The following is a 13,556-nucleotide window of genomic DNA, read 5'->3' on the forward strand; positions in this document are numbered from 1 at the left end:
CCTACACAGATACACACACCATCCCCCCACTGGCACACAGATACTTCACAAGCTTCTTGAATAAATAGGAGTATCCAATGTCCAGGGTGATGGGTGGTCCTGAGGTCCTGAACCAGAGCTGTATACTTTTAAGGGATGCTGAGATAAGAACAAAGTGTTTTGTGTTTGTTTAAACCTGGGTCTATATTTAAAGTCTTTACACCATTATTGATACAGTTCATAAACTTGTGCTATAGTTGATTCAGGAAAACTTTAAGTGTCAGCATAAATGCTAGAAATTAAGCACATCAAAACAAAATACTTTGGGGCTTTTATAGATTGAATTCAAATTAATAAATTTAGTTTACTTAAAAGTAATCACTACATTTCAAAGGGGTTAAGTCCCAACCTGAGACATCTCACCAAACTTTCACTACCAACAGGATGCTTTTCTAGTATCTAATGAAATAGCATTATTTAAACAATATTACATACATCAAATAACCTGCAGTGGCATGAAAAACTTCAAAAATAGTGAAATTAACCCATGTGAAGTCACAATCAAGCATCAACTATTATGCCCATTTTTATTCTCCAGGCTTTATTATAAGACTAATATAAAGAGATTTTTTGCAGAGCAGAAAAGGCAGGATTTACAAGTGGCCCAAGGAAAAGATAAGCAATGAATAGTTCTGACCCCGGCTTCTCTGGCTTGATCAAGTGGGTCTGCAACCTGAGCCAAAGGGCGCAAATTCCTCCCCATTCAAAATTCTTCAATGGAAAGGGGGAGGAAACAGTGAAAGGGGCAAACATGCAAATCCAACTGTCCTTAGATTTAGTATTCAACTAAAAATTTTAATTAGAGAGCTAAAAAAAAATGAGGTCAAGACTGTGATTAAATTTCTGACTCATAGTTTAACCAATCCTGAAAAGAGAAGTTTTTTGTTTTTTTCTTGTTAAAACTGAAAAAAATTCATTCATTTATCCTTTTAAATGTATGGCTTACACTGAACTGTGTTAGGTGCGTGTCTCTCGTATCATTTAATCTATTTAAAGGAGTTGATGAAAAGTGGAATTAGTTTCCAAGCACCAGTGTTTCCATATTGTAAGCAAAATGATGTATTATTAAAATCCTGGCTGGGAAAAAAGTTGATAGAACTCATTCATTCCAAGCTTTACAACACATCAATGATCTACTAAGTATTTAAAGTGATAGATATAACCTGTGTTGTCAGACTTCTGTTACAAACTGAACTAAGGATAAAGATAATTCATTTGAATGAAAACACGTTAAGATAAAAGAATTTAGGAACTACTGCATCTAAGAACTTTGTAGCTACTAACTGTAAAGACCTAGGGAATTGCTTACAAAGCTTAACAAATGGTCATGAACAAATCATGGCCAAATTAAAATTAATCTGAAATTTACATAGAGTATTTATATAAATAGAACAATAAAACTGAAAAGAAAAATTTCGAATTATTAGTAAATTAAACTTACAAGATTTTGAAATAGAAACTAACTCTAAGCAACAAAAATAACAAATTTCAGTGAGGTTTGATTTTAAAAAGTGTTTTATAACAAAAAGAGCAGCTGGTAAAAAATAAGCATATTACTAATAGCACAATACAATAATATGATTCTCAGCAATGGTAAAGACAGTTTAGTTTCTATGCATGAAATCTGAAAACTATATAAGACTGATGAGAAATCATTGTTATTTAGTTCAAAAGTTTAAAAACTAACATTTATTTTTTCATCATAATTATCCCCAAATTATGGGTAGAGAGAGGAGCATAATTAAACTTTGTAAAAAGAAAGTGAGTAGTACATGGGGAAAATGAGCCTTTGCTTCATACCTTGTATGAAAAGAATGAGAATTGGAAAAATCTTATTAAAAAGTTTGCCAAAAGGAAGTAAACAGGAAGAATATATAGCAATCTGGAGAGCAGAACTCTTAAATCTATCACCGAACAATGCTTTACACTTAGTATGTGATCAATTAAAAAAATAGTTGAATAGATAAATTATTGAACCAGAAGTTTTTCTAGAGTTACCACTTTCTTAAAAGTTAATACTTTTATACAGCAATAAGCCTTCTTGCCGATTTAAACCTCTAAGAATGTTTACACAAAAACTCAGTTGAGACAGAAATTCATTAAATTTCTGACAAGAAATAAGAATATCAACAAGCCTAATTATGCCCTTTAGGTAAGCAGTGAGTTTATGTTGTATGAAAAAGTACCACAAGGGTAGATGAAATTAAGTTTGAAGATTAGTGAAATGTATGCTAATTAATCTCACTTTCACAAGCACAGAAACTACTGGTGAAAAGGTCATTGTCGAGCAGAAATAACTAAAGAGAAACAAACAAAAACATGAAAATAAGTGGACTGTATTTCATAAAGGATAATGGGTTGTAGCTTATATCTAAATAGACAAAGTTAAAAGAAACAGGTCAGTTAACCAGTTAATATGACATATCAGTATCATATAGGACAACTGTGCCTCTCTTCTTCAAGGGTGACTACAAATGGACACAAGGGAACTTTCTTGGGCTGATGAAATGTTCTGTATGATGACTGTGGTGGTAGTTACACAATTTGTGAAAACTCATCTCACTGTATACTTAAATTTGATGAACTTTATTCTATATAAATTATACCTCAATTAAGTTGACAAGGCAAAAAAAATAAATGACATGAGCTTACTATCTTTTAAAAAATCTGACAAAGGTTTATAATGGTGAAGGTATTAATAAAAATATAGTGCTTGAAATGAAGATTAAAACTAAACCTGGATCATTAGAATTCTTAAATTATTTTCATGTTATGATACCTCAGTTGACCCTTACCCCAGCCCTCAAAAATAGGGATGGCAAGATATTATTGCCACATTTTACACATGAGAATACTGAAGCTCCTTGGAAGCAACTAGCTGAAAGTAAGAAACCCACCCAAGTGGCACAGCCAAACCCAAACCTTCATTTCTGATATTTTCTCCCTCACTCTACCACATGATATCTCCTTTGTAATAATAATTATGTACAAACATCGCTGAGTCCTTACGATCTGCCAAGCTCTAATCTGCCTTACGATCTGTCCTTACGATCTGCCATGTCTAATAACATTTAATTCTCATAATAACCCTATACAAAGTGGGTACTTTTTTTGTCCCTTCCCTTGTAAGATGCTGAAACACTGACAAGGTAACTTACTTCCCCTACAGACATATAATAAACTGGGATTTGAACACTGATCTATTTAACCAGATTCTACACCACTGTATCATATCCCACAAGTATTAAGTAATTATTAATAGAGCAATAGGTATTAAATTATCACAGCAGGTCTATTTAAGACAATATTTCATATTTTCCCCTTAGCCTATACTGAAGAATACAAACTGAATATGTATACCTGAATACATAGGTAAAAATCTCACGATGAAACAAACTATTAAAACAAAAACATTTGCATCACAAAATTATGTCCAAGTCTCAGTTTATATCCTGATGTGTTAAACAATAGTAAACAATACTCTATACCATAAAATTATAATAAAAAGCCTTATAGTTCACTGTAATTAAAATTAAGCTATTAATATTGTGCAATACATTTTGCCTAATTTTAAAGAGAGCACATAAAAGATAACAATTTCATTTTCAACCACAAATATATACCACTGATAATAACTTATCCCTGATTTTGTTGTGGCAAAAAGACTAGTCTACATTTTAGTTTATTTATTCAACACATACCTGCTGGCAGTTTATATAATAGTATCTCTACTCTTCACAACACCTGAAAAGTTAGATATTATTCCAATTTGCAGCTGATTACAGAAAGAAACATAAGACTAAAGCTATCAATTATCTATAAATCTTATTTGAGACAGCATTTCTAAACTGTCACATATTTAGATATGGGAAGGGGGGCAATCATCAGATAATCTTCTAATTTGTTGCTAGACAGAAGATAAAATTAATCCTGATGTATCAAAATGCAATATAACAAACATTTTTATTACTCAATTAATAGAGTACCCTTTTAAAAGATCATTTCTCAATGTACCTCACTGACCTACAATGTAGTTTTTGATATATTACTGTTATCAATTTTTTTGATATTAGAAAATGTTACCACATTATTTTAGATAAGAATATAAATCATTTAAGTTCCTTATGGGCTGTATATGTTACAATGCCATAACCTCAGTAACTACATATTGAATAAGCTGAAGTTCCAGTGAGAAATTCAGTGAGAAATATCTCAATATTTAGTTCCAAATCAAGTCTACAAAATATATTTAAAGTAATAAATTTCCAGTTGAATTAGAAATATCCTTACTTTACTTGTTTAGGTTATACTTGGCTTAGAAATAAAAATACAGTACACCATATTTTTAACTAGTAACTTTTAATCCCAATACCAATAAAACTTTTCAGTTAAGGTATACAAAACTATCTACAATAGTTAGGTAATTTCTGAACAGGATGATGAATTCAACCAAACCCTTATTAGGGTTCCTTGCTGTCCAAAAGCAACAAAATTTACCTCGAAGGACTTCCATGTTGAGTCCAGGTAACAAAACAAATTTTTAACTTCTTATGAAACCCAAGAACTCTGAGATAAGTTAAAGACAGGTTAAAGATATTATGCTAAATACTCATAAGTGGCTTGTCACATATTTGTTTAAAAAACAGTTCTTGAATTTATCGCCTTCATTTGCTGTGAATGGTCTTTGTAAAAAAGGAGAATCAAAAATAAGAGGAAAATATTTGAGTTACATCAATACTCTTTAAAATGAGGAGTGAAGACGATGTCTTAATTATGTACCCAATTCACATTTTATGTTTGAACTGAACGAGGATATCTTTTTAGAAGTATACAGAAAAGTTCCTGAAAATGGATCAGTATTTGAAAACCCGAAGGAATGTATCCAATATCTTTTAAGACAATTAAAGTCTTATACAGTTTTTATTTAAATGCCTTTAGATGTGATTTTATGATTAAATAGCTTCAAAGCATTTCATTTGGGATTCTTCCAAACTGGTCATGTGGGCAATTCATCTTGAAAATTTGGTAGCTTTAGGAACCATTTTCAAAATATTAAAATGCATAACTCACTAACAAATGAGGTATAACTGTTTATTATCACATTTTTAAACTTCCAAGATTTCTCTATCTAAATATGTTTGTTTTTTTTTTGATACTGACATTTTCAACAGGCCCAAGAAAAAAATAACCATATCCATTCTGCGTGTGAAAAATGTTTTCACTCTAAACTATGACAAAAGTAATATGGCTAATTAATTGGTAATTAAATATTATGAAAAGCCCTTAAACATGAGCATATTGGAGTAAATCAGTTTTCATAATTGTGTAGCTAATTAATGTTAAAAACACTGAGACATGAACTCCATGCTACATCAATTGAACGGTGTATAACACTTCAATTTTCATGTATTTAAATATTAGTCATCTCCAAACGTTGTCATATCCTATACTATTAATAAAAATGCTTTAAACTTATCTCTTATTTCTTCTATTTCCATTACTCTTTTGAAATGTTTTCTGAGCAAAGTAATAAAAGGAACATAAAATATATAAAATCTTTGTAATATAGGCATTTGTATTCTCATAAAGATCAAACTATAAATCAGAAATAAAGAGCAACAGAAGAAAACATCAATACCTGAAAGGTAACTGAAGACTTAAAAACCAAATTATATATTTAAGCCAACTGAGTAATAATAGCTAAATTGCAATCATTTTGAAATTACTCTTTCTCTTTGAAAAAGAATTCTTACATAAACTGTGAAACAAATGAAACACATTTATGTTAAAAATTCTTTGTGGAACTTCCCTGGTGGTGCAGGGGTTAAGAATTCGCCTGCCAATGCAGAGGACACGGGTTCGAGCCCTGGTCCGGGGAGATCCCACATGCCGCGGAGCAACTAAGCCCGTGCTCCACAACTACTGAGCCTGCGCTCTACCGCCCGTGAGCCACAACTACTGAGCCCACATGCCACAACTAAGGAAGCCCGTGGGCCTAGAGCCCGTGCTCTGCAACAAGAGAAGCCACCGCAATGAGAAGCCTGTGCACCACAACGAAGAGTAGCCCCCGCTCGCGGCAACTAGAGAAAGCCCATGTGCAGCAACGAAGACCCAACGCGGCCAAAAATTAAAATTTAAAAATTTATTTTTAAAAAATTCTTTGTGTCCTATTTGATGGCAAACAATCCCAAATATATAACCCAACAAGAAAATATTGTTATGCAAATGAGCTGTAGAGAGAATAATAAGGAGAATGGATTCCAACCCTCCTCTGGACAAAATAAAGTTCAAATGATCATTTTTATCTTATTGGTTGAGATAATGACTTTAAAAATAAATGTCAAAATCTATGTAAAGAAAAACTTACATAACATCAACAGGTAGTTATTGAGTAATATTGACCTTCTCCATAAAAGATCTAGTATTTAATTACCATGTGATTCATTTAAAGTATCATCACATATATAAGTACTACTAAAAGATTATAATATTTCAGAAAGTTGCCAGAGACCTTTCCAGGTAATTTAGACATGTTACCCCACAATCTAACGGTGGAGGCAAATTTTTTAAAACTTTATAACAATAAACTGATAGGAGTATTAATTATTAGCACTTACAAAATAATTGTATTCTAATTGGTGAAATCAACTGAGTAAGAACCTAGACTTAAAATCTGAATTAATCATCTATACTCTTACTACTCAGTGTTTTGCACTGGATGCTTAAGTAAGAAATTCCTACAAATTTATCCTACTTACCAACTAAATCATCACCAAATATTTTAAATACTAAAAATTTTAAGGAACACCTTAAAAACAGTGGGCTGTGACAAAATTCACAACTATAATATTTATACATTTTTGTTAAGTTTCTAAAAATAATGAATGCTATCAAGGTTTCAGTATTAACGTGTCAGAATACATCTATTCATTACAAACCCATAAAAATACGATCATTTAAATCACCAGTTAACATTAGAAAATCCAATGAAGACAGTCATTTTAAACCAATGGTCACATACCATCCTCAAATGGCAGAGTCTCACTACATTTATCAACAAGTCTGAAGATAGAGAAAGGACAGCACCTAAGTCTTGGGCATGTTTTTGAGGAGTTGGTGGCATTACAGAAACTAAAAGAAAGTTTGATTGTATTTTTGCCAACAAATTGTAAATAGAATTACGTAACCATAAATGTATAGCTCTATTTTAAGAACACACTCATATATTCTCTTCACTTCATAGCAACTGACTGTTTTTGATGTGCAGTTCTTTGCAATCAATATTTTTAAAGAAGAAAAAAATATCTGGGTGCCTTGGCATGAATTTTTAAATATTATTTTAAAGAAACTAAAATCATTTCTTTTTTTACTTCCCCAAACATATACTATTAAAAACATGTTTTAGAATTTTTTTTAAAAATCCAATGACACATGTACTTCTAAACAGTCAAAAAAACCCACCACTACTTCATACATTTAAAATAATAATTAGACGTCGCTCTAGTTGAACATTTAAAATTCCTAATTATCTATGATGCCTATTCTTTCATAACAAAATAGTATACAGACATAACGGGGAAAAATCTAACTTATAATTATACACAAAATCTAGTATTCTTTCAAAAATGCTCATACGGTAAAAATGGCAGCTAAAAAAATAATTTTTAAAATGTCTTAAAAACTTCTATAAAATGGTCCTGAATTGCAACCTGATTGTGTAAGTGATGCTGCACACATTATTTATGGCCATCAAATTGTTACTTGTAGCTGCTTGGCTAAAATCAGTGGGATCCTGCCTTCTTCAAAACAATTATTCATATGATTTACATGCAATTTATATAAGCTTCAATATAAGACAGAAATCCCTTTACCTAGGCACCAAAGTTAAGAAGCAAAAAAAAAAACAAAGAAAAACAAAACAAAAAACCCAGCAACAACAACAAAGCAACTGATTCTAGTCTTCCCTAGGAAAAAACTGAGATATATTTCAAACAGCAAATACTTTAACCATCAAAAATTGCCCTAAAATGTCACTTTCTAATTTTAAATTTAAAGATTATTACTGCCCTATTTTTTTACATCACAAAAATGCTAATACGTGAGTTTTACTGACTTTTTACATACTTCTTCCTAAGAATGTATCCAGATATATTCTTATGAAAAATACAAATACATATTTTTTGAGAGAATTTTTTATCACATACATCGTTTAATACTGTTCTATTAGTAAATACATGATGTGTAACAGAAGATTTAAAGTAAGTCTAATATGAATAATCAATGTTTGTACGCTAGAAACTATTCACTATGTATATAAAAAAAACTTTTGCAGCAATATAGCATTTCTTAATTCAGTGGATATGGGAATGTTTATCAACATACAACCATTAAATAGCTTAAAATTGGATGTCTCATTGTTCTGAACATCAATATCAGTTAATAAAATGTCTACTATCTGAATACATTAAAAGGTAAACATAGAAAACCAAATTAGACAAAGAAGAAAAGGGCTATTTTTTTTCATTCATCTATAAAACAAATTTATGAGATTGTAAAGAACAATTTAACAACCTAAAGAAGGTTCAAAGCAGGGAAAGCAGAGGCCTGAGAGAAAATGGATTTGTCAATGATTTCAGTCATTCAGTCTAGGGAGGAAAAAGCAGAAAATGTGGCTTCATTTTGCCATATAAAGTAGGAGGCATAAAATCCAGTAGCCTGTCTGTGGAGTTCTATTTATGTATTTAAACCCTGTTTCAATTCACAGATTATGCTGATCCTTCCACATGTAAACAGCCAATAATGATAGCCAGGCCTTTAGGAAAGGAAAACACACACCACACAGCAAGGTCAGGAAGCTACCAAGCACACAGGACAACAGATCAAAACAGAATGGTTTCATATGTTTCTATTGTTTATATACTTAATTTGAAGATGATATTCCTTAGGGGGGAAAGAAGGTTGTAAATTATTACTAAGAACATGCAACATACTATCAAACAAAGAAGAAAAATTTTATGCAAATATACTAAATATTTATTTCCTGCATGTATCTATGTCAGTCAACCTGTAGGACTGATATGCATTCATTTGATTATTTTTAACTTAGATGTCAAGCTAAAATAAACCTTAGTCCTAAATCCCTTTACTCCTAAGAATTCATTACAGATTATTTGTATTTCTCTGACTTCTTTCGATGAAATAATCAAGCTTGCAAACTGTAAATACTTTTTTTTTTTTTTTTTTTTTACTATTAAGAGATTAAGCACAACAGAGGAGTGAAAGGGGGAGAGGTATTAATTTCCTTGTTTCTGGGTAAAATTTCAAAAATAAGAAGCAATGACATTCTATTTGGTATTGAAGCATCTTAAAAAATTACAACACAATATAAGCAACAGTGGAAATTTACCCCAAGTAGCCCACTAGCACATTTTAAACATACAAACTAGAGCCGCCTCTGGCCACATGTTTTTTTGAGTTCAGTCTCTTAAAGAGACAGTATCCTTGGACCTATGCCCTACACAGAGCACATTTCTAAAATGTTTGATTACCAACAATCCTCTCTTGCATTTCTTCAAATCCATACTAGGCCAACAATGTTCTACTCTATTTTACTGTGAAATCAAATTATTTTAATTTGAATCTACAAAAGACTACCGGACAGACAGATATAAAATAACTGGGGAAGCTACTGTGATTAGAGGTGTCTAAAATAAGGGGACCTACAGATTTCTTATAACAGCAAATTGGCTTAAAAGAAACCAAAACTTAATATGATCACTGTTTCCTCATTCATTTCCCACTCATTCCCCAGGCACAGGCCACATAATGTATCGTAACCGATAACACCGGAAGCTACACTACGGCAATTTCGCTGTCGAAAGAAGAGGGGAACTTGCTTAATCAAGTCAACCGCCACCCAGAAGTGAAATTTCAGAGATTTCATTTTCTGTTTAGGAAAAGACACCCAGGAAGGTGCCCATGCACACACCCTAATAACTGTATTCACTCGTGACTGTAAGGGAGATTTTGAAGGGCACATTATTGTAAGCCCACTGACAAAACTACCGGTCAGCTCCTCCACAGGAAAAAGGTGAAGACGAGGAGAAAAAAACAAAACCAAAACCAAAACAGAACAAAACACAAAAACAGTTTGGCTTACTTGGTGTACAAATACATCGACTGGAATATCCAAGGGGCTTCCCTCTCGGTTTATCATGGAGATGAATCCAAATCCCATTCGCACGTTGAACCACTTACAGTGGCCAGTTCCGTGCAAAACCTGGGATTCCTCCTCTGCCTGCTCCGGCAGCTTCCCGGGCTCTTCTCCACCACCTTTGCTTGCCCCGCCTGAGTAGAACAGGACAAAAAAGTCAGTTAGTCAGTATTGCCATACAGTTCAGTGAAAGGAAAAAAAAAAACTGCTTGGGAGTGGGGGTGGAGGGGAGAGGAAATGAAAAAAAAAAAAAAAAAGCTATTAAATGGTTGATTCCTTCTTTTATTCGGCAGAAAATATTTTAAATTAAAGGCTTAAAAGGGAAAGCGGGGGAGGGAGGAAGCCACACTGTTCTATCGATCACAACTTCCACGTTTCTGTACATACGTGTACGTTTTCATTTAACTCTGTTTCTCGGCCACATATTACAGTACAGCATGCGATTATTTTACTTGCATGTTGCTGATTTAACACTGATCCCATTTACAAAGAGAAATTTTCAGCGAAACTAATTCTCTCCGGCGTGCCCGAGGAGGAAAGAGAAATCGTGAAGATGGTTAGAACTAGTTAATGCACATGCGGCAGCAGTGAATCCAGGGTTATTTGCAATGTGCATTCCCCTCCCCCCCAATAACTTTCAATTAAAGTTGGGGTGGAATGGGGGAGGGGGCAGGTGTATAAAAGTTTTCTTGGGCTCACTAACTGAAACTGCGCTTAATCACACTCAAACAATTCAAACAATAGCCCCCTGAAAGCTTTTCAAGTTGTGAATCAGTGTGGGCGGTACAAAACATTTTTGGAGATCTATAACAATAGGTTGCAGAAAGCCCCACTGCGCGATGGGGGGTGGGGGGTACTGCTCAGTATTGGGGTAAAAGGGGAAGGGGGGACGGGCAAAGAAGGGTGGGAGAGGGAGAGGGCGGGAGAAAGGAAGAGAGAAAATCACAGTAAAACAATAGAAAAGAAAATTAACCTTCGGCCATGTTGCCCCACGGGCCCTCTGCTCCAAACTCGTGAGATGAAAACTTTCCCTTTGCAACGGAGTGATCTTCTGCATCAATCTAACATCTTGATTTTGTGCGATCACAAATTTAGCTCGCATGGTCTAATGTGCTTTCCCTCTTTTGATTTTTTTCTCTCCTCTCTCCAGTTTCTGGCCCCCTGAGCACACGTGACTTTGTCAATTACATGCTTTCTTGCTACTAATTTCACCTCGGATCCTTAAGGGGCTGGCAAGAGGAAGAGATAACCAATCGCCATTTCATCTATGCTGACATCAAAATAATTTATGAATGAACACGAAAAACTCAAACATGTTATCTTAAAGACAATTGGGGACGCTTCTTTACGATAAATCAGAATGCCGATTTCGTGCTTTTACTTAAACACAATGGAGGGTCCTTGTGAATCGTCGATTTAGAAAAACGGCACAGTCATATATGTGCACACGCGTGCCTTACACACAAGCCTGTCTAAATAATCTCATTTAAGGGGGAAAAAGCCATTTAAATAAAGCAACCGACGTTACGCTTTTTCCCCCCTAAGAATTCAGATGCTCCGTTAACAGTAAACCTTGGGATGCAAATTTCATATTTAATTCCATTCTTAGAGGAAAATATGTAATTTACAAAAGATCTAATTGAACCTAATTACACACCCATGAAACTTTAGATAATGGTAACCTACACCTACAATAAGAGAAATGCACACAATTACCTGACTGTGACCTGAAATTTGTTTCAAATTTAAAACAAAATGCTACCGGAAAAATCGCTATCACCTTCTTGTAGTCAAATTGTGTTTAGGTTTACCATTTCGGAACATTTGGGAGGGGGCTGGTAAGGAATTGTACTTCACAGGTTTCTCCGCCATCTCTTTCCGGGGGAGGAGATGTGATTAATGACTTCCTAAATAACAGCCCAGTTTTCCAGCCTAACATAGAGTGAACCTCAATCAGTGGCGATTGTTCCCCAAGAGCAAGGCGACGTAGGGCAGGGAGGGGGAGGGGAGCGCCAGGCAGGGGAGGTGAAGAGGAGCCGCCAGCACAGGCGGCCGCGGAGCCAGAGAAAGAGGTGCCCGTGCCCTAATCCTAACCCGTACACTAACACTAACCCGTGCCCTAACACGTACCCTAAACCTGAACCGTTGTCGTACCCTGACCTGTACCCTACACCGTCCCCGTTCCCTAACCCTAACCCTAACCGTAACCCTACCCGAAGCCGTACCCTAACCCGTGCCTAAACCGGGGGGAGGGGGTGAAAAAGGGAGGCAAGTGGGAGAAAAAAGGTAAATTTATATCTTATTGACCGGACCCTGACATTTTAAAAGTCCACTACCAGGGGACAGAAGAGTTGAATAAACGAAAACTTAATAACGGGTTAGGCTCCTACCGTCCCTTCCCCGGCCAGCCCCCTGTTTCAAACTGCTTACCCTTTACCTTTAAAATTGGTTCAAACGATTGTTGATTACTAGATGCTGACACCAATACTGCCTCCGTTATCGACCACTACAGTAAATGTTATAGATCAACTAGAAATGCTGGATTTCCTTTAGAATATAAAATAAAACCCGTCTTTGAAACATTAAAACGCACCACTTACTCTTCCCCCACCCCCACCCCCATTTTCTTAAACAAGCAGTTTACCGAGAAACTGTACAGATACCACTTCCCTTCGGCAAAGCTACGGAGCTTACCCTCCCCCACTATACCCGCAACCCCCCTCCCCGTCTCTCCAAACACACTCCTAACTCTAACACTGTTTCACACAAACTAAAACGTAGGGATTTTGACCGAATCTAAAAGCTTTTGAAAATCCACATAATGCACCTATTTACACCTCCTCCCCATACTAAACAATGAAATATAAATTTATACTAATTAGCTCAGATCTGAAGTAAATTGATGTATATAAATAAATGTTATTTTCAGCTGTTTGTGGTAAAAGGCTTCAATCGAGACTGATAAACTTGAAAAGATTTTTCGTCTGTTTATTTCTTTTGTTGTTTCTCAAGAAAGGAGGCAAAGCTTTCTCATTTTATTTACTTTGTGTGTGGGGGGGGGGATAACCATGTGCCAGCTGGTAGGGAGGAAAGAAAAAGTGTAAAAATGTAAATGATTCTGCAAGAGTCCCAAAAGCTGAAGCTCTCAAAAAAACTATTTACTAACAAAACACTCACTAGGCATTACTTTAATAGTAGAAATCAACTGATTACACTGACCTATAATGAAATAACTTTAACGATGGTATTCCAGGTTAAATATTTTGAATAACAGGAAATAGAAAAACTAATTTGAATAAGTTGT

At 34.5% G+C, this 13,556-nt stretch overlaps 1 protein-coding gene across 3 annotated transcripts in view; it reads right to left on the reverse strand.

The window, feature by feature from the left end:
- Positions 1 to 11,235, reverse strand: part of LIN28B (lin-28 RNA binding posttranscriptional regulator B) — a 116,015-nt gene extending 104,780 nt beyond the window's left edge. For 2 of the 3 annotated variants that reach the window (XM_007465772.1, XM_007465771.1), the window contains exons 1-2: positions 10,705 to 10,754; positions 10,199 to 10,386 (exon numbers count right to left, since the gene is read on the reverse strand). In XM_007465772.1, coding sequence (XP_007465834.1) covers positions 10,199 to 10,386; positions 10,705 to 10,735 — 219 coding nt within the window. In that variant the 5' untranslated portion in view covers positions 10,736 to 10,754. Of the gene's footprint in view, positions 1 to 10,198; positions 10,387 to 10,704; positions 10,755 to 11,225 lie in introns of those variants that run through there. The other variant, XM_007465773.1, reaches the window with a different exon arrangement.
- Positions 11,236 to 13,556: the final 2,321 nt, after the last annotated feature.

The sequence above is a fragment of the Lipotes vexillifer genome, unplaced genomic scaffold (genome assembly GCF_000442215.2).
Source record: "Lipotes vexillifer unplaced genomic scaffold, Lipotes_vexillifer_v1.1 scaffold732, whole genome shotgun sequence".
NCBI classification, from domain to species: domain Eukaryota; kingdom Metazoa; phylum Chordata; class Mammalia; order Artiodactyla; family Lipotidae; genus Lipotes; species Lipotes vexillifer.